The sequence below is a fragment of the Populus trichocarpa genome, chromosome 3, assembly GCF_000002775.5.
Source record: "Populus trichocarpa isolate Nisqually-1 chromosome 3, P.trichocarpa_v4.1, whole genome shotgun sequence".
In the NCBI taxonomy this organism is placed as follows: domain Eukaryota; kingdom Viridiplantae; phylum Streptophyta; class Magnoliopsida; order Malpighiales; family Salicaceae; genus Populus; species Populus trichocarpa.
Genome location: NC_037287.2, coordinates 4,416,940 through 4,444,473, shown reverse-complemented (window position 1 = coordinate 4,444,473; position 27,534 = coordinate 4,416,940). Strand labels below are relative to the sequence as shown.

General features: G+C 33.8%; 1 protein-coding gene across 1 annotated transcript; it reads right to left on the bottom strand.

The window, feature by feature from the left end:
• Positions 1-1,472: 1,472 nt before the first annotated feature.
• Positions 1,473-2,846, bottom strand: LOC18096820 (NDR1/HIN1-like protein 13). Its single transcript, XM_006385382.3, has one exon. It carries the CDS (start codon positions 2,529-2,531, stop codon positions 1,731-1,733), a length of 801 nt encoding a protein of 266 aa, XP_006385444.1. The 5' UTR covers positions 2,532-2,846; the 3' UTR covers positions 1,473-1,730.
• Between the last annotated feature and the right edge of the window lie 24,688 nt (positions 2,847-27,534).

Genomic DNA, 27,534 nt, shown 5'->3' with positions numbered 1-27,534 from the left:
ATTATTTTCTCTTATGATAGATTTGAGGGTGACATGTACTCACGACACATCCGTAATTTCACATGTTGCGTAGACTGCCTCATTTTCTTTAAGAATCAATTATTTGTGCACAAATAAAAGTGACATGACAACCACTCCATAAAAGATTTTAGAGATATTATATATATATATATATATATATATATATATATATATATATATGTGTGTGTGTGTGTGTGTGTGTGTGAATCACACAATTGGAAAGGGCCCACCACAGGTTGGAAGCAGAAGAAAAGCCAGTGAATTTCTGGATTTAATATCTAATGAATAATAAAAAAAGAATAATCATTTTAATTAAGGAATCAAAGCTAGGAAGCTACATGCATCCGAAGTCAGAAAATGACAGGATGGTCCTTGCCAAATAAATAAAGAAAAAGAAAAGGAGAGATGGGCCATCAGTGCTATTTGTTTGGTTAGATGAATTTGCATTTTCCCAATCTTCAAAAAGTTTTTTAATTAAAAACATATTAAAATATTTTTTTAAAATTCATTTTATTTTTAATACCAACTTATTAAAATTAAAAAAAAACATATAAAAAATAACATTATTTTTTAAATAAAAAATACTTAAAAAAACGAGGTTTAAAAACAAAAACTTCCGAACATGATGACATCAAATATACAGAGTGCAGCATTTTGTCGGTGCACTGCCAATACAAAATATCAAAATTTCTTATTATGCACCCACCCACAAAAACAAAAAAATCGTAAATACCATAGTAAAATAATTATAATGAGAATAGTACTGAAAATCAAAGATAATATGTTCAAAAGAAAAAAAAACCATAATATACAAATTTTGACAAAAAATAATTCGGAACATAATATGATATAAATAAAAATGTAATCGGAATATGATTATAAATTGGATGTATAAATAAGTTTATCAATGGGGTATTTTTTTAAAATTTATTCACCTTCGGGAGAGCCATCCATTATGTGGAGTCAATAAATAACATTGTAAATTTTAAATTTTAAGAGGTATATTTTAATTTGATTAGATTTTAGATTTGATTTTTAAAAATTACTAGTTCGTTTGAGTTTTACAAATTTCAGAATCACTGAAAATTTACATGATTATTAATTTTAATTTTAAAATTCATAGAATTAATTGAGTGGATGTAAATTGGCCTGAATATTCATATTAAAAATAAATGAATAAATAAATAAATGTCATTGTACGATTAAATGGTAAATTCAATTTATATTAATTTTAAGTGTTGAAAAGAGAAAAGAAGAGAAGAGTTGGCTTTAATTTCTACAAGGTGTCCGTCGACGTTGACTTGAGGGACAGCTGCATTCTCTTGTGCTTCCACTAAGCTAGCTAAAAACACGGCCTAACATGACTTTACATCATAAATATGATGGTCCTCTCCTTCCCACTTGAAAGATTAGATTTTTCAATCACTAATTAACAAGATGAACATCAAGAATCAAACAAATTAAAATCTTTCAAATCTGTATAATAACAAATTAAATAAAATTTCTTTCTCCTAATACAGGCAATCACCAAACTTTATCCCTTCCATTTACAAACATATATGATTAATTATTCTCACCAACAGTTGAAGAAAAGAAAATATCTGTAAATGTCAAATTAAAAAGAAAAGAAGAAAGCCAAAAATTAAAAACAAAACCCAGAAAACGTTGATGAACCGCAGAGCAATATCTTCTCTGAAATACTTTCCTTGTTAGAAAGTCCACTTCCAGATCTTGATCCTCAAATCAACCTTGCACTTTGCATTTGACACAGATGCTGTTGTTGCTTTTTTCCCAGATGGAACAGTGGCTTTAATCCCTTGACAAGTGACCCTAATCCTAGCCTTTGGAGTCTTTAACCCTCCCATCTTGACCTTCACTTTAGTCTCCAGCTCTAACTTCAAAGCCACACCATTCTTGCTCTTCAAATCAGCCTTTAACTTACCAGCAGATACATCATCCAGTTGCACGCCACTGCTTGTGATGGCGGCTCTCAAAAAGGTTGTGTTCTTGGTACCATGCACAAATGAGGGTAGCGAACCACTGCCTACAACGATATCATCTCTTTCTGTAGTCACAGATATGGTGATGGGGTTATATGTGTAGACAAGTTTTTTATTAGGGTTTCTAGCGGTGATGTTGAGGTTGATGTTGGTGGTGAGATGGGAAGCTGAGGTAAGGTTGAGAGAGGAGATACTGAGGCCGGAGACGTCGAAGGAGGGGCGGTGGGGTCGGTAGAGGACGTAGATGATGGCTCCAGCTATGACAGCAAGGACTATGAGAATGAAGATGACCGCTGTAGTCCATAAAACACAGGCACAGCAGCAACTGCGGCTGCGTTTGCGGTTGGGTTGGGGGCGGTAGGTGGGGCGGGTGGCACCATAGAGTTGGGCTTTGGTGGCTGGAAAGGAGGGGTTGGTGGCTGCTGTGCCATTTGTGGCTGGAAAGGAGGGGTTGGTAGCTGCTGTGCCATTTGTGGCTGGTTTAGTAGAAGGGTAGACCCTGTCTGTCATGGCGATAGATGTATCCAGAATGGGAAGTGAAGGGAGGGGGAGGAATGAAAGAGAGGAGGAGAAGGAAAAACAAAGTCTCTTGGAGTCTTAATTAAAAGAGGGAGGGAGGTGTCTTGGCCTTGAAAGAGTAGAGAAAAATCAAGGTATTTGCTTTGCGTATTTAACTAGCAATTTGATCCTGTGGTCGGATATTTTTTAGGTATTTGCTTTGCTTGGGTCTTTAACTAGCAATTTGACCATGTGTTTGATATTTTTTTTTATATGTAAATAAATGAAAAAAATATTATTAATGATAATTAAAAATAAAATTAAAAGATAAATGTAAATCAAGATTTCAGAACACGGGTTATTTAGCCGGTTGTGTTTAATGAATTTGTTTATTAATATTAATTTTTTATTAAATCAAATGATAATAGAAACCGATACACTTAAAATTGATTGAATAAAATAAAATAAAAAATAATACTATATAAGGTTGCACATATTAGAATATTATTTAAAAATAATATTTTATTTTTAAAAATAAATTTAAACTATATAAAATGAAAAAAAAGAGGTTATATATGTATCATATTAACCTCTTATAAACTTAAATACACACAATATAATTAAAAAATAATCGTTATTTAAAAAAATATAATAGAGAAGGGAGTATTAATTAAAATATAAATTTAAAAATTATTTTAAAAAAAGATATATAAAAAAATATTAATTAAAAAAATCAAAAATAAAAAAATAAAAAACAAGTTATGCATTACTGAGCATAGTATGCTAGGCTAGACGCATGGCCCATAAAGAAAGGGCCCACGCGAGCCCTTAATTTTTTTAAAAAAATTGATATGTTTTAAGCTTTAATGTTTTTTGAAAAAAAATAAATAAACGAGAATATCATCTAAAATTACTTAAATTTTGGCCAAAAAATAAAAAAAAATTTCTTTTTAGAAATCAATTTTCAACTTATTTTTTAATTTAAAATACTTAGAAAATACTCTAAACACCTTAATAAATCTATAAAAATCAATAAAAATACCTAAAAAAAAACCCAAAGATTTGGACCAGGTCTATATAATGTTTGGTGTTGACAGACGCGTGTGGGGAAAAATCAAGAAAGAGATGGTATTTTGTATTTGTTTTGGGAGAGAGGAGAGGGAGGGTTGGGTCAGTTTGCAAGAATTAGGAAAGGACGGCATTGACAACAACTCTTATCCATACCATAAACCAAAAGCATCCAAACGTGCACGCGTTTTCGCTTTTGCATTTCTACGAGCGCGTGTAAATCAGTGGGATCGAATATTAACAGATTAATTACTCAGTAGATAACTACCTAATCATCGAAAACCAAAGATTTATCTTTTTCATCGGTTGGCTTGCACATTATATATATATATATATATATATATATATATATATATATATATATATTACCTAGCTGTGTCATGTCCTACCTACAAACTTAATCATTTTTTTTAATCATTTAGTTAGGTATTGTACTCTGATTGGTATAATAATTGCTTTCTAAAATGATAATTTGAAGCTTTTAAGAAAGAAAAGAGAATTACTTTTAGCCTGATGAATATCAAAATTCAAAATGATTAGCAATAAGATTAATATATTAGATAATTGATTGATTTTTTAATTTAACTAATTTACTTCATTTTTCATAATCAAAGTATTAGGTGATTTAATATGAAAAGTTCAAAGGATTATTAACTGATAGCATGTGATGTTTGATAAGCGAAGTGATCGATAACTATGGTAATAACAGGTAATACCTGGTAAGCCTAGGTAACCGATAACTTTGGTAGTAACAGGTAATGCCTAGTAAGCCTAGGTCGGTAGCTGATACTTGCAAAAACTCATATTTGATGGACGCGGGGACTCTCTGATGGTAAAGTCAGTAATTTTATAGAGAGAGAAAGTGCATTGATATTTTATAGAAATAGACTCTTAAAATATGTATGCTAAAAATATTAAGAATGCAGAGATTGTGAACCTTTGGCTTGAAGGATTCATGGTGTATTTATAACCTATGAATTTTATCATTTTATGAAGAGGAGGAGCTGAAGTATAATTTAACTTTTGTGATATTTTGAGTTGAATTATACACAAAACAATATATATTGGATCAATATAAAGTATTGAGGGACCCGTGTGGGTCCTTGAAAAATTTCTTGGTAAATGTTGGGCTTGGGCCACGTGTTCGAGCCAATGGAGGTGTTGGGCTCGGGATGTGTGCCTAAGCCCATGAGATTTTTTTGGGTCTATTTAGGTTTTTTTTTGTCCATTTTATTTGAATCATCAGTAGCCCCCCAAGTCTTTTTGGTATTAATTCGTAAAGACTTGTAAAAATGCTTAGTTACCATGATAAGTTCGTTAAATTTTCTTCATATGAGAAAAAAGGTTGAAACCCTAGGTAATAAACTGGAGAGCCCGTGTGTAGGGGTGTGTGCCATATTTGAAAAAATTTCTAAGTATGTAGAAGGGAACCATGAAGGAAACCATACTTAGAAAGGTTCTTAGAAAGGTTAGGTGAGATGTAAAAGACTTTATACTTAGAAAAGTTTTCTAAGAGCTCAGGAGAAACTTATAAAGAAGAAACTTTTATTTAGAAAATTTTCTAAGTGCCTGGTAAAAACCCATGAAAGGTGAGTCTGTACTTAGAAAATATTCTAAAAGACTGAGGGGAACTTAATGAGGGTGATCAATGGTGATGCCCATACTTAGAAAAATTTCTAAATGGCAGAGGGGAGCGAACCTATGTGAACGTCCAAACTTAGAAAATATTTTAAAGGGTAAAGGGGATGAATCCATGAAAGGTGGTTCTATTACACCAGGAAAACTAAGTTCATCCCTTAACGAGTGGTCGCACTGAAGTATGGGAGGTATGCGACCTTCCTAGGATGACGTGGGGGCTTAGGAGCCCTTGGGAGGTCGGTAGCATCCCTAGTAATGGCGTGTGGGCTTGGGAGGCCCGTACTAAAGAGTGGTGTCATTCCGAGACTGCATTGGAGAGGTAGGAGATCCAAGATCAACCCGATGAATTGGTGAGAGGCTATTAGGTATCACCTAGAGAATAGAGGATCCCAGATCAACCCCTAGTGAATTAGTGAGAGGCCTTTAAGTATTACCTAGAGAATGGAGGATTTCAGATCAACCCCTTACGAATTGGTGAAAGCTCTTAGGCATCACCTGAAGAATAAGAGATCCTAAATAACTTCTGGTGAATTGGTGAGAGGCCTCTAGTCATCACCTGAAGAATGGAAGATCCCAGATCAAACCTTGGCGAATCAGTGAGAGGCCCTTAGATATCACCTGAATAATGTGTCAGTCTGAGATTGTACTGTATAGTGAAGGATCTGAGATCAACCTTTGGCGAATTAGTGAGAGACCCTTTGGCATCACCTAGAGAATGTGTTAGTCTGAGACTGCACTAGATAGTGAAGGATCTGAGATCAATCCCTAGTGATTATAGGGGTATTGCTTTAGGGAGACCAAGTCAATTCCCTTTCAATGAGAGTGGTTGAAAGTCCCTCACTAAAGATTTGTAGTTAGAAAATGTATGTCAAATATACATTATTATTATTTAAAAAATAAACTCACATTCTCATTGAATATTATGCATCATGAGGTGATTTGTTAGGCTTTAAGGGGCCTGAAGAGTTTAGTGTGAAACAATGAGATTGGTAACTGAGGTCCATCTCGCGGTAGCTGAGGGAGCGTGTTTGGAGCACCAGTTATGTGCAATGGCATCATAATGGCGCGAGCGACCCCTTGAGGGACTTAGCAAGTATGGAGGTAAAATACTCTTTTGGAGATCATTATGCCCAAGCTCTTATAGGTAGTGCAACGAGCTATAGACACTGGGAGCGACCGGTAACGATGGTGATGAGATCAAGTGTGTTACCATAATTGCTAAGACTTGTTAGGGTGTCAAGGTCTGATTGTGACATTAGATTGCCAACACGACTTGAGTGAAGAGTTGCATATGATTGGTGAGTTGTTGAAGGTCTAACTAGGATAGAAGTGTTCATGGTAATGAGTAGATTTGTTTTGCGTCATGACCCATGAGTGTCTTGGTTGTGTGGCATATAATGACCTGAAAATATCAAAAACAAGTTTTAGAAACTGATGACTTTTTTATCAGTTTCCCATAGACGGCGCCAATTGATGAGTCCCAAAATGCAAGATGTTTAAGAATAAGGTTGATCTCTCTATTCAAGCAATCCGATCCATTCTCCATAATTAAGGTATCTGGTGACTTAATATGAAAAGCTCAAATGATTGGTAACTGATAGCAAGTAATGTCTGGTAAACTAGGTGATTGGTGATTGTTGTAAGCCAAGGTGACCAATATCTGTGGTAGTAGCAGGTGGTGCCTAGTAAACCCAGATAACCGATAGCTGGTACCTGCAAAAAGTATCATTTAAAGGTCGTGGGGACTCTCTGATAGTATAGTCAATAACTTTATAGAGAGAGAAAATGCATTGATATTTTAGAGAGATAGACTCTGAAAATATATATGCTGAAAATGTTAAGAATAAAGAGATTATGAACTTTTGGCTTGAAGGATTCATGGTGTATTTATAGCCCATAATTCTTGTCCTTTTGTGGAGAGGAAGGATTGAAGTGTAATTTCACATTTGTTATATTTTAAGTTATATTATACATAAAATAATACGTATTGAATCAATATAAAATACCGAAAGATTTGCATGGAGTCCCAAATTTTTTTTATAATGAGTGCATATAATATATTCCTTGAGTTTTGCAAGTACCGACTTGTGGCTAGCTTTAGAGAATTCCTCGTTCTTGTCTTGATATATATATTTGTTTATTTTATTTGAATTCATTAAGGCTGAAGCAATATAAATTAAATTCTAGTTGAAAAATATCCATGTGTTTGTTATTTGTACATATTAACAAACTAGCATATTTTATTTCCTAATATTTTGAAAAAGATAATGATAATTTTCCAATCACGTATTAAAAGAAAATAACCAATTTTCTAATTTTTTTTTCAATTCAACATTAAAGATCAAATATATGTTTTCGTATTAGCTTGCACAAAAATAAAAACTAGATCTTTTTCTCGAGCAATCTTTAAAGCACACATTCCACATACATTAATGGAGTATATTTAGAAAATTTTAATTAATTTTAATTTTAAAGTTTGAATCTATGAATTCTAGAAATGAAACATACATTGTTTAATAATTAGGTATTATTCTTCTTTAATAATTTGATTAATTATAATAGGTAATTTGATTTATTTACTAATCTTCTTTAATATCACTTGTGGCCGAGAGAAAATTGCATGAATAATTGGAGTGAAATGAAGGCCAAACCCAGGTTAAAGGAAACTCGAGTTGCTATAAGTTTAATCCGGTAAAAATATAATAATAATTATTTTTTAAAATAATTTTTATTTAAAAATATATTAAAATATTAAAATGATCTATATTAAAAAACTAAAGACCGGCTCGTTGAAAGAAAACTGGACGTATACCATCTCATAAGTCATAACAGCGCACAGATGCCTCCATGTGACCTACTTTGGACCCCATCTCCCTCCCAATTGGGTTTTAAGCACGTGTAGAAATGAAGACCCATCACGTTACCCGGGATGCCGATCAATCATCATGTGGCCAAGCCTTTTCAGTTTGCAAATTTATTCAGGCCACCAGGTTGGTGGTGGAATACCTTTAGTGACATCGGAAATTTAAGAGAACAATTAGCATTTAAATACTATGCATTGTTCGTTACAGTCTTTGCTTTCAATCATTGACAAAATGGAAGTCAAGACACCAGCAAATTGATTCCCTAACCAATGAAAGAAAAATATTTTTTTTTTGGTAAATAATAGGGAAGTCTTACCTTTCATTTATGCATGCATCACGTTCTATTTTTTTATTATTGCTAATTTGATTCCCGTGTGCTACGTTATGGGATGAAATTATTATTTTTTTTAATCCAACAAAAAGGTGTAGAAGTTGTTAATGGTTTTTTTACCATTATTTTTTTAATTATAAACTAAAGATTTTATATTTGCATTTAACAAAATAAATCGAGAGTTATATTTAATAATAAATGATAACAAATTTATTGATTCCAATAAAAAAATAAGTCAAAAGTTGAGATAAATATATTAATTTTTAAAAAATTAAATATTTGTTTTAATTTGAAATTGGACCCCTAAACTTTTAATTTGTTTCAATCAATAAAACTAAATTTTATTTTACCAAATCGAGCATTAACTCAAAGTCGAAAATTATTTTTAACATTGTAAGAGTCCTATATAAAGCCAACAAAAACAAAACATTAAACCTAATCACAAGTCAACCTAATAGGAAAGGACTAAATTGACAAATAATTTGTTTTTTTAAAAAAAACCAAAGCAAAACACTACGGGTAAATATTGCAACCTGTATTGTTTTGTGTCTTTCTTCTATGTTGCATTTCCATTATTTTTTAAATATTTTTTCTATCTCACTCTCCCTTGGGAATGACTAAGAGAATAACCCATCTCTTTTGGGCTCGGCAAAAAGAATAACCCTTCTCTTTTAGGCTCTGCCAAGGGAATGACGCCATCTCCCTTGGGTATGACCAAGTGAATGACCCTCCTCCCTTGGAGGCCAAGGGAACAACCCTCCTCACTTGGGCATGGTTAAGGGAACAACCTATCTCCCTTGAGCACGGTTAAGGGAATGACCCTCTTTTTTTAAGTGTGACTAAGGGAATGACCCTTCTTTATTGAGCTCGATCAAGGGAATAACCTTTCTTTCTTAGGCACGATCAAGAAAATGACCATTCTTCCTTGGACACAACCAAGGGAATGACCTTCCTTCCTTGGGCTCGATCAAGAGAATGACCCTTTTTTCTTGGGCTCGGCCAAAGAAAAGACCCTTCTCCCTTAGGCATGGCCAAGAGAATGACCCTCTTCCCTCGGGTTCAACCAATAAAATGACCTTCCTCCCTTGGACTCTACCAAGAGAATAACCCATCTCCCTTGGACATGACCAATGAAATAACCCATCTTTTTTGGGCTCTTCCAAGGGAATGACGCCATCTCCTTTAGGCAGGACCACAAGAATAACCCTCTTTCCTTAGGCTGAGCTAAAGGAATGGTCCTTCTCCCTTAGGCCCAGCCAAGGGAACAACCAATCTCCCTTGAACACGGCCAAGGGAATGACCCTTCTCCCTTGGGCATGGCTAAATGAATGACCTTTCTCCCTTAGACTTAGCCAAGGGAATAATCATTCTCCGTTATGATCAGCCAAGGGAACAACCCATGTCTTTTGGACATGACTAAAAGGACAACCCATCTTCCTTGGGCACGGTTAAGGGAATGATCATACACCTTTGGGCACGACCAAGAGAATGAACCTCCTTCATTGGGCTCTGCTAAGGGAATGCCACCATCTCTCTTGGGAATGACCCTTCTCTATTGGGTACAACCAAGGAAATAACCCTCTTCCCTTAGCACAACCAAAGAAATGATCCTTCACCCTTGGGCTCAGCCATTGGAACAACCAATCTACCTTAGGCACGACCAAATGAATGACCCTTCTCTCTTAGGCACGACCAAAGGAATGACCCTTCTCCTTTGGACATGGCCAAGAAAATGACCCTCCTCCTTAAAGCTAAGCCAAGAGAATGACCCTCATCTTTTAGGATCCACAAAGGGAACAACCCATCTTCCATGAGCACGATAAAAGGAATGACGCTCATCTCTTGGGCACGACCAAGGGAATAATTCTTCTCCATTGGGTATGGCCAAAGGAATGACCCTTCTTTCCTGAGAATGACAAAGGAAATGCCCCTTCTTCATTGAGCATGACTAAGGGAATGCCCCTCCTTATTTAGACTTGGCCAAGGGAACAACCCATCTTTCTTGGGCATGACCAATAGAATAACCCACATCTCTTGGGCTTTGCTAAGGAAATGATGTCATCTTATTTGGGTATGACCAAAGTAATGACCCTTCTCCCTTGGGCTAAGCTAAGGGAATGATCCTTCTCTCTTAGGCTTAGTAAAGGAAACAACCCATCTTTTTTGGGCACGATCAAGGGAATGACACATCTCCATTGGGTTCGGCTAACATCTCTATTGGGCTCTACATGAGAATGACTCTTCTCCCTTGGGCATGGCCAAAGGAATGGTCATTCTTCTTTGAACTCAGCCAAGGGAATGATCCTTCTCCTTTAGGATCATCTAAGGGAATGATCATTCTCCTTTAGGATCGGCCAAGAGAACATCCCATCATCCTTGGACATGGTCAAATGGACGACCCTCCTTCATTAGGCTCAACCAAGGGAATAATCTTTCTCTTTTAAGCTTAACCAAGGGAACAACCCATCTTTTTTGGGCACGGACAAGGGAATAACCCTTCTCCATTAGACACGACTAAATGAATGACCCTCATTCCTTTAGCTTAGCTAAGGGAATGATCGTTCTCCCTTAGACACGGCTAATAGAATGACCTTTCTCCATTGACCCATCTCCCTTGAGCTCGGTCAAAGAAATGACCCTTCTTACTTGGGCTTGGGCTTGGGCAATGAAATGACCCATCTTTTTTTGGCACGTGTAATAGAATGATCTTTCTCTTTTAGGTAAAACTAAGGAAATAACCCTCATACTTTAGGCTCTACCAAGGGAATGACACCATCTCCCTTGTGTTCGGGCCATTGAAATGACCATCCTCTCTTGGGCTCAGGTAAAGGAACAACCTATCTCCCTTGGGCAAGGCCAAAGGGATGACCCTACTTCTTTGGGCTTCGTCAAATGAAAGATCCTTCTCCCATCATTTTAGCCAAGGGAACAACCCATCTCTCTTGGGCACTATCAAAGGAATGACCCTTCCTCATTGGACTTGGCCAAGGGAATGACTTACCTTCATTGGGCTCAGCCAAGGAAAGGACCCAATGCACTTGGGTTCATCTATGTGCTGAGCCCAATGCAACATGGGTTTGAAAACTTACTAGACCTAATATAGTTGGGTCCATCCAAAGGACAAGCCTAACTTCATTGGGCTCGACTAAAGGACAAGCCTAACTCCTTTGAGCTTATCCAAGAAAAGGACCTAACTTTCTTGGGCTTAGGCAAAGGAATGACTCACCTCTCTTGGGCTCAACCAAAGGAAGGACCCGTTGGGTCTAGCCTAGGGGAAGAGCTCAACCTCCATGGGCTCAACTAGTTTTTGTATCCTACCTCCTTATACCCCTAGGTGTTTAAAAATCTCTTAAGGGCCTACCATATTTATCCCTTATTAAATGATATTAGGAAAAAATGACATTCCAACCCCTCTTCTATAAAAAACAATAAGACTCATGAATTATAATTACCTTATGAATTCTTCAAGCTCTAGGTTCACAATCTTTTCACTCTTAATATTTGTTGGTATATATATTTTTCAGGGTTTATATCTCTAAAATATTATTGAACTTTCTCTCTCTATATTGGTACTTACTTAAGCATCTGAGAGTCCCCGTATTCATCAAAGGGGATCTTTTGCAGGTACCTCTTACCAGCCACCTTGGCTTACCAGGCATTACCTATAAACTAACTTGGCTAGAGAGAATTGATCAAATTACTAGAACCAAGTAATTAACTAATTATCTAACATAAGAGCCTTGTTTATAAGTTACTTGGATTTTTTGGGACGTCGTCACATAGAAATGAAATCTTTGGCATAAATGCAACAAAGATTTGTAGCTAATATAGGACCTTATATATTAGAATTTGATTCTACAAGTGGTTCAATATGAAAAAAGAAATTTTAAACTCGCTAATAAGAAGAGAGTAAAGGATAAAGCAATGCCACAAGCTCCGTTAATCTATTTTTCATCGATAAAATGATGAGTTCTTTTTCCTTTTTGTGAACCACAGGGAGCGCTTCGATGAGCAAAGCTCATTCTCCTTTCTTAGTAGATAATTAACGACCTCACACTTTCTCGAAATGCATGTCACACCCGGATATCGCGGCGACCGATTAAAGATTTAATTTCATTGAAAAAAGAATAGATCTCTGACATCTTGTTCTTGGGAAAACGATCTAGTTCAAGGAGTCACCACCTAGTATTATGGTCACTAGGAACCCTAACTAGTCAACATAAATTCTAATGGTACGAGATTGGTTACACGAAATGGAAGATGTTATCACCCCTTAAGCGTCCTACCTGAGGCAGACTACATTGCTGGTTTTGTCTAAAATTGCTAAGAATATGTTCTCCTTTTTCTTTATTCTTCCTCTCATATTCCTGATTCTGGCGTCAATGAACATTTCATATGAATATTTCCATCTCTGACATTGGTAAATATTGCACAAACCCAAAAAAATGCGATATTCCTGACAAGGTTATTAAAAACGAGTTTTGACTTGTAAAATCGGACGATTTTACGAGTCAAATGGTGTAAAACGTGTAAAATCGGGTTTAAAATTTTAAAACCAGTAAAATCGGTCAAACCCGGTCAAAATCGGGTCAACTCGTAAAAAACATGAAACCGGGTCCGATTTCATGATTTCACGTGAAATAAACTGCTGACTCCCCCGCCTGACACTCCAAGTCCACGTCTCCACCCTTCCCATTTTCGGCTTTCCCCTTTGCCCTTTCCCCTTTCCCCAAATCGTTTTAGGTTTGTTAACTTTTAGCCTTCTTGCATCAGATCAGCTGATGACATGAACTCACTGATTGACTCGTTGAATTCCAGTGTTCCAACATATTCCTTACAAAGGAAAATGACATCCGCCTTGGTATGTAAGCCAAAAGAAATACTAGTCGAAATGATTTTCTTCTTCATCGAGTCTGGATTTTAAATCTTCTCTGACTTTGGACTTACAAAGCTACTCAACACAGAAAACCCTGCTTCTTCAGTATGGATTTGATTGCATCTCCAGTAAATTACTAATTTACTTTGTTTTAACTTGTCAATTGAAATTACACCCCTGATTTCAAATTGTTACAACTTTTTTTCTCAGCTTCTTAATGTATTTAATACCTGTAACTCAGATAGTGTTTGGGCAGCATTTAGGGTCCCAGTATGTTTAGATCCAAAATCCTAAGAGCTGGTGTTTGAACTACTTGTCTTAAAATGCTTCTTTTCATCTTTCTGTTTTCTATGCCTTTGCATGTCACTTAGGTAGTTGGCACTCCTAATTACATGTGTCCTGAGCTCCTAGCAGATATACCTTATGGCTACAAATCAGACATATGGTCACTTGGTAAGAAATCTGGAAGCATGGTTTTGAATTTATCAAATTTACTTCCACACTGGCAATAACATCTATCTGATGTTTCAGGATGCTGTATGTTTGAAATTGCAGCACATCAACCAGCATTTAGAGCTCCTGTAAGTACAAGCCTGATCTTCTATTACAAATGTAGCATAAATATAATTTGGTTACCAGCATAGCACCCGCAATTTACTTTAGTATGAACTTCAAAGTATGATAGGGAGTTATCTACTCTCGCCGTTGAGATCTAGTCAGTAGTCACTCTTTTAGCCTTCTCGCATCAGATCAGCTGAAAAGGTATGTTTGATTACCTCCCTCTTATTGCAATTTTGGTTTGCTTTGTTCTCCAAATCTTAGTCTTTTGCAACGAATATAATTCAATGAGATGGAATTAGCACTAACATAATTGAAAATTGCATTTGATTTTGGGAAGGAAGTGGCCTATTTAGAAAATTTACTCTCTGAATTTGGATCTATATTGTAGAATCTAAATGTTGTCTGATATACTCTCTTGGATTTGTGTATCTTGGCACTTCTCTTTTGGGTTTCTACTTCACCTAGCACTGTTTGGAAATTTGAAATATAGTACGTGGTGGTTTGTTTCCTTAGTTTTCGCAACTAGGCTGGAATTTTCTTATTTTCAGGTTGTATATGTTTATTTGTTTTATCATCAATCTGTTGGTTGAAATGGAATATGATATGATATCCCAATAATGCTATAAAGTTAGTTGAGATTTGAGGGAAATAAATTTGTTGTTTATTTGAGTTGAATTTTTGTTTTAGGTTTGTTAACTTTTAGTTAATGAAATTCTATGGACATGTATGAATTTTTATTTGAATTATGTATTTTAAGGTGTTTGGATATTTGTATTGTTTATTTCACTTTTATTTTAATTGTGTTATATTATTATTTACTACTTGACTAGATCTTGCAATTTAGTTAAAATATTTTACTTGTGATTTTACGATTTTAGTTAAAATATTTTATTTGTGATTTTACGATTTTACGATTTGAGTTTACGATTCGAGTTTATATTGGATGTTCCGTGTCGTGTCAAAAAAGCGTTTTTGACTACCTTGATTCCTGACTCTGGCGTCAGTGAATAATTTTGCAAAAAAACTGAATTTGAAGAAGAATTTTTCTATGTCATTTTCTTTTTTTTATCCTTTATTACTATTTGCCCTTGTTAGATGGAAATAATAAAAGCATTGCACAACAGATTTGCATTTAATAATAATAGTTCGCGGATTGAGCACGTAGTAGAAAAAATACAAAACGCAAGAAAAAAATAAAACAAAGTGAGAGGGGCCTATAAATAAATCAACAAAGGTCCTCAAATATTTTTAGAATTTTCTGATATCGAAAAGGGGCTTGTTTGACCAAATATCAAGCTAGAATAGACATAAAAATTATGGTCAAGGCATAAGGGTGTGTTTTGCCCAACACACCCTAGGTAAATGCAATTTAGGCTGGCTGGGCCTAAAGCCCAGACCCGACCCACTCTTTTTTTTTGTTTTTAGGCTAGGTCTAGCCCAACCAGTATGGGCTGGCCTGAACCCAGTCAGCCCACCTTGGTCACTGGCCCAAGCTAGTGACTCGGCTGGGCAGCAGGCACGCATGAATCAACTCATGCGTGCATTGCACAGTGCGAAGGTAATTAATTACCTTTGCACTGTTTTGTAAGAGTTATATTGAAACAAAGCAGGAGAAGAAGACTTTACCTGGCGAAGACGAAGATGAAGATGAAGGTAACGGTCCTAACACCAGCCGGAGAATACTCTCCTCTTCCTCCTCCTTTCAGTCTCTCTTCCCTCTGTTCTTGTGTTTTTTGTTATGGGTTCTCTCCTCTGTTTTCTCTTTTTTCATCCCTCTGCTTTTTCCTTTTTTCTCTCTACTCTTCTCTGTTTACTCCTTCTGTTTGTTTTCTATGCTTTCTCTCCTTGTTTTTTTGCTTTTTTTCTATGTTTTTCTTCCCTCCTTTTTCGTTTTCTCTGCTTTCTTTCCCTGTTTTCTACTTTTTTTTTCTCTGTTTTTCTTCCCTTTTTTTTTCTTTGCTCTGCTGATTGTTTGGTATTTATAGGGATCAATCTTCCTCTCCCTCAGCCTACGTCTCTCCTCCTAATAAGCACGGCTGAGGGAGTCAGTTTCTGCTAAGACTTGGATGCGATGTTCAATCCTTATCTCACCGGGTTGTGATCATCATGAAGATAAAGATTGCTTTTCTGTGTTTTGATAGGACTAGGATGCTGGTGTTTCACAATTTCCTTCCCTTCTTTGCAGGCGGGCTTTCAGTGTTTGAAGATGAAGACGAAGAACAACACCTGATTGAAGTGGCGTTGTTTTTGGACTGTGAATGACCATTTTTAATTTGGTCCTTAAAGTTTTGAAATTTTGCATTCAAACCCCTAATCTTTTAATTTTAGGCTTTAACCCCCTTAACATTAAATTGAAAAGCAAATTGGTCAAAATTTGGGTTACAACAATGCATATACGCAACAAAAATGGTAAATTTAGATTTTTTTTAGTAAAAGGTGTTCTTGGTCATTTTAATCAATAAATAAGCTTACAAGTTTCATATGATTTCTAATCAAAAGAATCAAATATCATTCTTTACGTAACTTAGTGATTCTTGTTTCATTGGTATGACTTAGTCTATAATGTCGTAAAAAATATGGATATTGATTATCTAATATTTTTTTTCTTGCTATTTATATTGAATCTTAGCATTTCAAGATCAGGCATGTACCAACCATTTGTACAAGTGCCAAATCTATATTAAACATCATTATTATAAAAGGAATAATATTTTCCCTTAATAATAAATTCAAATTCATTCAGAAATGGATACAATGTTTCTAAAAAGTGCTAGGACATAATAACAATTATAAGTTCTAGTATTATCCCACTTGGAAAAGTTAATGCAACAACATTTACTTCATTGCGTATTCATAAGTCCACTTTATCTTTATTCAATCATAAAAACACATGAAGCATAAGCTTCAATAATCATTTTAGTCTTCATAATTATAAGATAATTTTTACAGTTCCTCTTATAGTGACTTTATTTACCATAATGATGACAAGTGTCATTGTCATTCTTGATGCCCCAAGTGGGCTTTCTATGCTTATATTATAAGACCAAGTTGACGCTTAACTCATGGTTCATGACAAAACTCAATTGGCCTAATTTCTTTAAAATAACCAATCATCCTCAACATATAGGTGTTCATAGGGGAACCCTTTGTCATCTTATAATGAAACAATTTCTTAGAGGTCTCATACCTCAGTATATCTAGCTCAAGGTTGTTAAAATCGCGATTTTAACACGGCACGGAAAGCCGCACGCAAACTCGGATCGTAAAAACAGATCGTAAAATTGTAAAAAAATCGTAAGGAATTTTAAAATACATTAAAAAAAAATTCATGCTTCAAATAAAAATTCATACATAGTTCAAGCACCTTAAAAATAATGTTTCAAATAAAAATTCATACATAGTTCAAACATCTTAAAATACATGGTTCAAATAAAACTCATCCTGATACATAATTTAAAATAACTTTTCATTAACAAATAATTAACAAACTTAAAATAAACAATCTGCTGGTGTGTCATGTAAACTAAAATCAGCTTCATTCCCTTCATCTTCCTCATTATTCCTCAAGCATTCATCAATATCATTAGCATCAAGAGGATTATTAGTATCACTACTAGTACCAACACCAATATTATGAACATTAGTGCTACTACTAATACCAACACCAATATTATGAACATTAGTGCTACTACTAGTACCAACACCAATATCATCAATTTGAATATCCAAATCATCTTCAATACCATGACTCTCCATTTCAACATTATTAGGAATTTCTTCTTCATCACTTTCATCCTCATTACCATTTTGTCTTCGTGTTGCACTGGTAATAGTACCAAGAAAATCAAAGTTTGGATGTTTTTCTCCCTCAGTTATCTAATCATCATCAGATGAAAGATCATCTTCCATACCAAAATCATCAGCTTGCCTTCTGACTTGGTTATCATTCAATTTCAGATTGCACATTACAAATACCAAGTCATTCATTTTTTTCTGGTGCAAACGATTTCTTCGTTTTGTATGAACCTAAATAAACAATTCAAATTTATAAGATTTTTATCAAATATTTCAATATTTAAAATAAAAAAACAAAAAAAACTCACCATTTCAAATGCACTCCAATTACGCTCACATCCAGATGAAGTACAAGTCAAGCTTAGAACTCGGATTGCAAACCTTTGTAATTCTGGACATTCATCCCCATAAGAATCCCACCATTGAGCTGGAGTTTTTTTATCTCTTGCTTGTCTTGGCAGCGTCAATGCCAAACAACCCTTTTGCATCCTTGAATGATTCAAGTTGTAAGTCAATTTTGCACCTTTCATTTGCATTAGGCACCATCCTTTCTAAGCATTGATATAATCCAATTTTAATGTTGGCATTAACCTTAAAATTAGGATTATAATGATAATGAGGATTCAAATAATAAGCTGCTGCATGTAAAGGTCTATGGAGTTGAAGTTCCCATCTTGCATCAACAATATTCCATACAGGTATATAATTATATAAAAAAAAACAATAAAAATGTCATTACAATATAGGAATATCTCAATTGAAAAACATTCATATTAATAGATGACAACATTTGAAATATAAATTAGCAAGATATATACCTTTTTTTCACAGAACCAAAATTCACTTGTATCTTCTCTTTTGCTTCATCCATTGCTTTATATATAAAACCCATAGCTGGTTTCTCATCAGAATCAACTAATCGAAGAACTTTAATTAGAGGAAACGCTGCCTTAATACATATAGTAACATCATACCAAAATCTGCTGTCCAAAACACAATTTTGAATTCGTTTCCCTTCTTCTATTCTTGCAAACCTACATGAATTCCACTGGTTGGAAGTAAACATAGTCATCAGCTGTATTTTATGATCATTCAAACATCCTAGAGTCAAATATGCAGTAGCAAATCGAGTGGCAGCAGGCCTAATCAAATCCCTTCCTTTCGTAAAGTGCCTTAGCATAGAAATAAGAATGGTTCTTGAATAAATATATGAGGTGATTCTCCTCCCCTTTGCAATAGTTACTTGATGAACCTCTAACTTCTTCTCAAAATCTTCTAATATCAAGTCAATACAATGGGCAGCACATGGTGTCCAAAACAAACTCTTTCTTTTTTTCATTAATAATTGTCCCGCTGCCTTATAATTTGCAGCATTATCGGTGACTACTTGGACAACATTTTCCTCCCCAATCCTCTCCACAATGGCATCTAACATCTCAAATACCTTATCAGCAGTCTTGGACATATTAGAAGTATCCACCGATGAAAAAAAAACTGTCCCTTTAGGACTATTAACCAAAAAGTTACAAATACAACGTCTTTTTTTATCTGTCCATCCATCAGACATTATTGAACAACCTGTTTTTTTCCATTCTAGCTTGTACTCCTCAAGCAATTTCATTGTTTGATCCACTTCTTGCTTCAAATACTTCTCTCTAATATCATAGTAGGATGGAGGCTTGAAACCTGGCCCATGCTTTGCAACCATTTCAAGTGCTTTAATAAACTCAGGGTTTTTTACACAATTAAATAGAATTGCACTAGTGTAGAAAAACCTAGCAATTTGTCGACATGCTTCTTCTCTAATATCTTTTTTTAGCAATTGATTTAGAGTTGTTTGTGTACTTCCACTCCCACTAGCTACTCTCTTTCCTTTGTCCTTGGAGCTAATTTCTTTTATTTCATCATCATCAACATCATTTCCACTATATTGAAGGGCCTTTCTTTTCTTTTCAGTTGCCTCTAGATTTTTCACCAAAACACCTAAAATCATCTGCTTAACATTTTCTGGCACTTGGTGACATGACTCAACATCCTTACGAGTGCAAGCCAAATGTTGTTTGAAACGAAATATACCTCCACTAATAATTTTTTGACAATACTTGCACAATACTTTTCTAGAATTTTTATCAACATCTATCCCATGCTGCCATCCAACATCAAGCCTATTACTAGAAGCATTTTTTCTAGATGCCATAAGTTCAACAATTCAAGAATCAATTCAAATCAGCCCTGTAATCAATCCAAACATTTTATAACAGGTTACAAACTTGATTTTAATACACACTACAACCCATCTTCTATATTATTATCCATTACAGGTTACAAACTTACAAGTTACAACCCTTTACTACTCAGCAAAGGCAGCATAAAAACAGTCAATCAGCACTTTAAATTACAATTTACAACCCAAATCCATTCATCACAAGTTACAACCCAAATCACGGTAAAATGACAATAAATCCATGCATCACAACTCAACAGCAGCAGCATCATTCTAAATTATAATAAATCCATTCATCACAATTCACAACTCATTCACAACTCAGCAGCAGCAGCACTCTAAAATAAATTACAATAAATCCATTATCACAACTCAGCAGCAACATCATCAATCATCACTCTAAATTCCAAATTCAAGGTAAGAAAAAACAGAGTCTCTCCATTTAGACACTGTCACACACACATACTGTCACACACACACACACTGTCACCGGTTATATTTCAATCCAAAATTCGCAGGCATACTCTCAAATTGATGGACACTTGAATATTAACATGTCTCAATAACAGATTAGACATCATTAAACTGTAAAGAAACGGAATGGTAAGAAACTAAGAAGCTTACCTTTGTTCTGAGCAGTGAGCACCGACGCTGAGAAGAGAAACAGAGTAACGGACTAAGCAACAAGACTCACAGTGAATGTTTGCAGTCAAAGTTGGAGCATCTGAATTCAATCAAACTAACATTAACATCAGTGATGAGATTAATAAACGGACAGGGACGAAAAAATAAGCCACTTGAAGACTACAAAAACAAGATAAAAGGACACTGTAACTTACCTCGTGAAGACTGGAGAGACGTCGTTGACCGTTGTTGTTGTGTGGACTGTGATTCTCACAGTGGCCGGTGGAAAGAACGTCGGCGATGATGGAAATAATGTAGATGAGGGACGAGCGAGGGCTGTGACGGTGGTTGATTGTTGGCTGAGAGGAAGACTGCAAGAGATTAAGAGAAGACTGAAGAGAGAAGACTGATTCGGTGAAGAGAAGACTGAAGAGAGAAGACTGTTGGTTGTTAAATTTGGGATTTTCAATTTAGGGATTTCGTGAATTAATGAATGTCTGAAATTCTGAATTGTGAAATGTGAATGTCAAGAGAGAAGACTAATTCGGTGAGTCACAGACTCATAGTTACTTTGCCTTCGATATGTTCAAGCCAATAGGCGGGTGACACGTGGCAACTACACTGAATTTTGTTCTCCTGCGGGCAAACTCGTTCAATCGGTGGTGAAATCGCGATTTTAGGCGATTTCACCCGATTTTAACGATTTTAACTGTTTTTTATGCGATTTTACTCATTTCCGATTTTTATGAACGATTTAGCACGTAAAGTCTATATTAACTCGTAAAAACATACGATTTTACGACTTGAATCACGATTTTAACAACCATGATCTAGCTGCATCAAACAACTCTTAGAGATGCATAATTATTATACATGCATCCATTTTCTCATGATGTGTTTAAAGTTTGAGTGACATGCTAGCTAACATCACACATGTAGCATACTCATCATAATCAATATGATATTGATATTCTGTCATAACTTTGTTATCAACATCCTTATTAAGGATATAAGAAATCAGATTTTCAAGCATATATAACCTTGAACAATTCTCATATGTTGGTACCAGTCCAAGAAGTTTGGTTTATTTAATTTATTAGCATCATGTATACTATGTAGGGATATATTTATTTTTACTCATGGTAATCTATTAACCTATTTATGTAAAGATAACGAGTATTGATTTCATGCATAAATATTTGTAACCAAATTCAGATAAGATCTCTAATCTTAACTTGGTCTCCTACTATTTTCTTACAGATTAATATTACTCCCTATTACTTCGGGAAATCCCGCTTAGATCTCCTAGTGGGCTAGGATCTCGTTTAATTTATATGACCTTAAGTAACTCAACAAATCAAAATAAATTAAATTAAATAGATAAAATAACTTATCAATTACAACTTTATGTGATTTTTAGATCAAGTAGGTGACAACTCTTTATCTAAAGACATTACATATGTTTCACCTAACTATTACCTCTAATTCTATATGATCATAAGTAATGCATCCAATTTTATATCATTAAACATATTCGATTAACAGTATAACCTTGAGTAGCTCAATAAGTTATCCATGAATAAAATTCTTATTTTATGCCTATAAAATTAGAAGGTAAAAAATCATGTTCTCAACATGTACTTAAATGAGGGATTTAGGGATTTATTATTTTAATTAAATCTCATTCCATTGCATTAGTGATATATCATATATAACAATTATATATAAACATACACCCCTAGCATGTCATTCTATTTAGATGATTATGGATATATCTAAACTAATTTCCTCGAGCCATCGAAGGGAATTATGCGGTCAAAATCTAGGTAGTTGCTACACATCTTCATAAGTCCTTTGCAAGAACCATGGTTGTATCCTTCACCTTTATTCTTTTCTTCGTCTTGGATTATAAAATTATTCCCCTATCTAAATTTTTATATTTATAAATTATATAATATTTACATAATTAATTAAGAAATATCGAGTTACATTCAAGGAAAATTAGATGAGAAAAGTTTTTACAACTCTATAAGAAAAATAGAGAAAAGGCAAGACATGTAGATCCTATTTAATATTACAACCATTCAACTATAAAAACACAATCACATTGATCTTTAAATTTTCATAATCATCCATCATACATAAGAACATATTAATATGTATAATAAAACTATAGCATGCTTAAATTCTAATTGTTGGCTTTAAAATAATATTTATAACACTTAAAAATATCAAATTCAACTCTAATTTGATAATTCTTGAAATATAATAAATTTTTATCTAATATAAGTTTTCATTAAAAAACTATTTTTCAAAATTTAATAAAAAGATTAATCATATTAAAATTCTTATTAATAGCCTAAACTATTTTTGGATCAATTAAATAAAAATATTTTACATTAAAAACTCCTTTTACATTACAAAAGTCATTTTTCTAAATATTATTTAATTAAACATTCTAATTAAATCCTATACAAAATGTAGTTAGATATAAGTTACATGGATATAATTATAATTCTACCCCTCGAAGAACCTTACACAAAGTTTAGAGGTAGAATCATAATTCTTCCCTTATCTTCTTTTTCTTGGTGCTGATGTCGATGTGGGTTGCCCACACTGGCATCAACATTGAGCAACGACAACAGTGCTATCGTCGCACCTGGTGTTAGCGTAGGGCAACAGCCCTTGCGCTGTGTGCAATGTCCATGGCTGTACCTAACGCTGCTACTAGCAGCGACTAGCTGTGTGCATAGCACAACCAGGCGCTCCAATTATGCTAGCTTTTGGCGGTGGCTATTGCAGCCACTTAAAACCATTTGTTTTTTAAATTTCAATGGTGGGTTTTAGCTGGGTTAAAAAATTGCAGCTAGATTTAGCTGCAATAGTAGCCTAAAAAATCTTTTTTTTCTAAAGAACAATGAGAGAAAATTACTTTTGAGAAAAAATCAATTTGCACACAGAATTAATTCACAATTAACACTAATAATAACTAAAACATACAATGACAAACCCTAATTGTCTAACGATAGCTCAGATACCATTATAGGGTTTCTCGAAACGCATATACACAGCGAAAAAAATAAGATTAGAATTTTTTAGGAGTCCCAAAGATCCTATTAGATAGATCTAGAGTTGTTTAGGGTTTATATAAACATTACTTGAAGATCAAATGTTCTTTTTAGCTTTGAATAATTTCTATAAAGCTAAGTGTCGCAAACCACAAACCATTCAATTATACGGCCTCTAACTGTAATCCACACAAATCACCAATGAGAAATCTCCTTAACTTTTTTAGGAGAGAGAGATTGCTATTCCTTTGAGTGCTACCTTTTTTCTTTTGTGTTTTATGTGTTTCAGTATGGTGTTATACTTATAGAAAATAAGAGGCATAACTTTTTATTTATAGGGAAACCTAAAAACCCTATAAATGAAAAAAATATCAATTTACCCCTTAAATTATATCATATATATTATTTTAGGCTAATTTTAGAAATTTATTCAATCAAGTCCTTAATTAATTGTTTCTAGGTCTAGAATTGTAATCTCTTGTATTAATTACATTCTAGTCCTTATTTTCTAAAACTTATTTACAATCAAGTCACACTTGATTAATCATCTTATTTTAATTTCTGATCAATGATTCTTATGTGTTTGACCTATTAGGTTCCATAATAAGTTAGCTCAAATATAAATCATAACCTTAAATGAAATAAGATTAAATAAATTAAATAATTTAATTTATTATCAATTCAACAATTGATTGATTTATATTTGAAGATCAAATACAATGTCTAACAACCTGTCATGACCGTCAAATATTAAGAAAGTCATAAGTAGTTTGACTTAACATTTTAGTGACTAGTTTTTCAGTATAATTATTATTCATTTATCAATAATGTTTTGATTTTGACATTGTATCATGGAGTATGTCTAGTTTGTTAAATCATGATAGTTTTCAATATTATAGTCATTAGTTATTTGAATAAGATTTCGAAACTCTTTTCAAGACTCGTTCTGCCTAGGCCAAGAATTTCATAATCAATACTATTTGAGAACATATGTAATATATTTTTTTTAATTCACCTAGGATGATGAATCCTTTCTTGATTACTCAAATACCTTTATATAGTTTATGTTATACCTAATATCTACCTATTTGTTACTCTTGATTTGAACAACGTGTGGTCAGTAGGGGTGTTCACGGTTCGGTTCGGTTTAGACTAAAACAACCAACCGAACCGAATTACATTAATTTTGTGAAATATTAACCGAACCGGACCGAAAACCGGTTCAAACCGAACCGGTCCGGTTCGGTTAAATCCAGTTTTTTTGGCAAAAAACCGGGAAACCTAATCCCATCATATATGGGTTTTTTTTTTAATTTTTTAAAATTGGTTTACATTAAATCGAGCTTTAAAATTTTCACGATCTCAGCCAGAACAACTCCTTCATGGTTTTCATTGCCATTAATTCCATCGATCTCAGCCATTATCACGAATACTTACCACAAGAAAGATCGATTGAGAGATTCTTGAAATTGAGAAAAAAAAGCCCTCAGGTCCCGACCCACAAATGAATAGGAAGCGGGGCGAGGGTCTTTCATTAAAGGGGGTAAAGAAGGGTGGGGCTTTGTTTTGGGGGGTGCCTTTCGCAGCTTTAGAAAGGAGAGCCTCAAGTTGCAGGAGTGAAAGAAAGAGTCTCGACCAAGAACTCAAAGTAGCGGAGTCTGAGGTACAGTTAAGAATGAAAAGGAGGAAAGAAAAGAATAAGAAAAGGATACAAGTGACAAAGATGGGCAAAGATCACTGTACATCAATTTTCTTTGGATGTGTAAGTGACGTTGAAAAATGTGATCTTCTCATTGAAAGCTCATTCAACAACCCACCAGAAAGGAAGATTGAGAAACTGGGAAAGGAAGATTGAGAATTAATTTAGAGAAAGATTGGGAATTTCTCTGGGCAAAGTGGCGACTTTTTGTGAAAGGCAGTAAAGTTATGTTAATTGTTAGGGTTAGGTTACAATTTAACTATTTATACCTCAAACATTTTTATAACTTTTGGCTTTTATAGGTCCGGTTCGGTTTGTGCCGGTTTCTGGTTCAAAACCGAAACCGAACCGGACTTGTTAAAATTTATGGTTTTGACAATCGGTTTAATCCGTTTTTCATTTCGGTTCAGTTTTTTCGGTTAATTTTTCTTTGGTTTTCTCTGTTAATCGGTTATTTGAACACCCCTAGTGGTCAGGATCAAAACATAACACTCCTTATATAAGATAACTTAGTGATATGAAGTCTAAAGATCACTTACACTACTATCACGTGAGCCTTTCCATTGACATATGATCAATTATTTCTTACACCTCAGTTTATGAAAGAAATTGCTTCTTTTAATAAATTAAGGAACATTGCATCAATTTCAACAGTTCTAATTAATGTTCAATCTTAATAGAACATTGATTAGAAACATTTAGGAACAATACTTCGATACAATAGAAATCTCAAAATTACAACTTTATAATTTCTTATATAAAACGTTTTTATTCCATGAACTTTATCTTTACTCTAGATTCATTAATTAAATATCAAATTCATTAATCAAATATAATTGAATATTAAAGATAAAAAAAAACTTTATTAATAATAAATATGTTTTACATGAATAAAATCAATACTGTATGTAACCAATTAATTGGCTACATGACATATTCACTAACAACTAAACCTCCATAATGTTAAAACTAGGTTACTTTCTCGTGCTATATTACGGGTTGGACTGATTTCTTTTATATAAAAAAAAACAAAAAAAACCCAAGCACTTGGATTCAAAGGAATCCTGGATGTCTAATAAAACTTTGGTCTAAATTTAAAAAAAAATAATTCAAGGTGACATTTTTCTAAAAAGAAAATATTGAGACGACGACATATTAAATCAATTTGGGTTAACCTAGGTTAATATGTTAAACTCGCGAACCGGGTCATGAGATTATGATAACCTTATAAAAAACAAATCAAAATAAATTAATCCGACAAAAACTAAACCGAAACATATTATGAAGACCAATTCAAAATAAATCAAATGCTTTAAAAAAAATTCAAGATGATATTATTTTTAAAAACAATATTAAAATAACAATATATTAGACAAACCCAAACTTCACAGTTTAATCCGTCAAACTTATGACCTGAGTCATTGACTCATTTGAGTTTAATAATTTTGTTTGTAAAATATTTTTTATTTAATTATATGAAAACCAAAGTAAATAAAATATTAAAAAGTTAAAAGATGAAATTAAAAAAAAAATTGAAAGATAAAAAAAAATTATTAAAAAATATGAGAAATAAATAAAATTAAATTTTACAGAAAAACCGAAGAATGAACACAAAGAAAGCATGATTTGGGCGGGGAAAGTTTAGCAAGTTCTTAGACTTTCTTCTTAACCATTCCGGCATGTAGACACTTTTAATTCTTTTAAACACATTTTATTATTAAACAAAATCCTTTGTTTGTAACAGAAAAAATTGCCACCCTCAGGAATTGAACCCGTGACCTACTACCAGATAGGGCTGTAAGGGTTTGTTTGGCAGTGTGGTTGCGGTTGCTTTTCAAATAGCTTTTCGTGCCAAAATGCATGTCAATGATGTTTTTTTATTTTTTAAAAATCATTTTTGACATCAGCACATCAAAATGATTTGAAAACACTAAAAACATATTAATTTGAAGTTAATAAAAAATAAAAAAATTTTAAATTTTATCAAAAACGCTTTTGAAACGCAGAAACAAACAGGCCCTAAGTTACAGAGCAAGATAATCTCATCTGATTAAAATAATATATTAATATTATTAAATGTTCAAATCAACCCCAAGCCACTTGGATGTTTTGTTAATATTAACTAGAGACCTATTGATCGTCACTTTTCCACCCCTTTTTCTGAACCTTGTCAATGATCTAACTTAAACATATAAACTATGTGCCATTTGATGACTAACCGAGAAAGCATGGAGTAATGAAAAACATAGAATCATTGACAAGGTTCA

Excerpts from the sequence above, each read along its gene's own strand:
- LOC18096820 (XM_006385382.3), bottom strand. The coding sequence starts at position 2,531 with ATGACAGACAGGGTCTACCCTTCTACTAAACCAGCCACAAATGGCACA.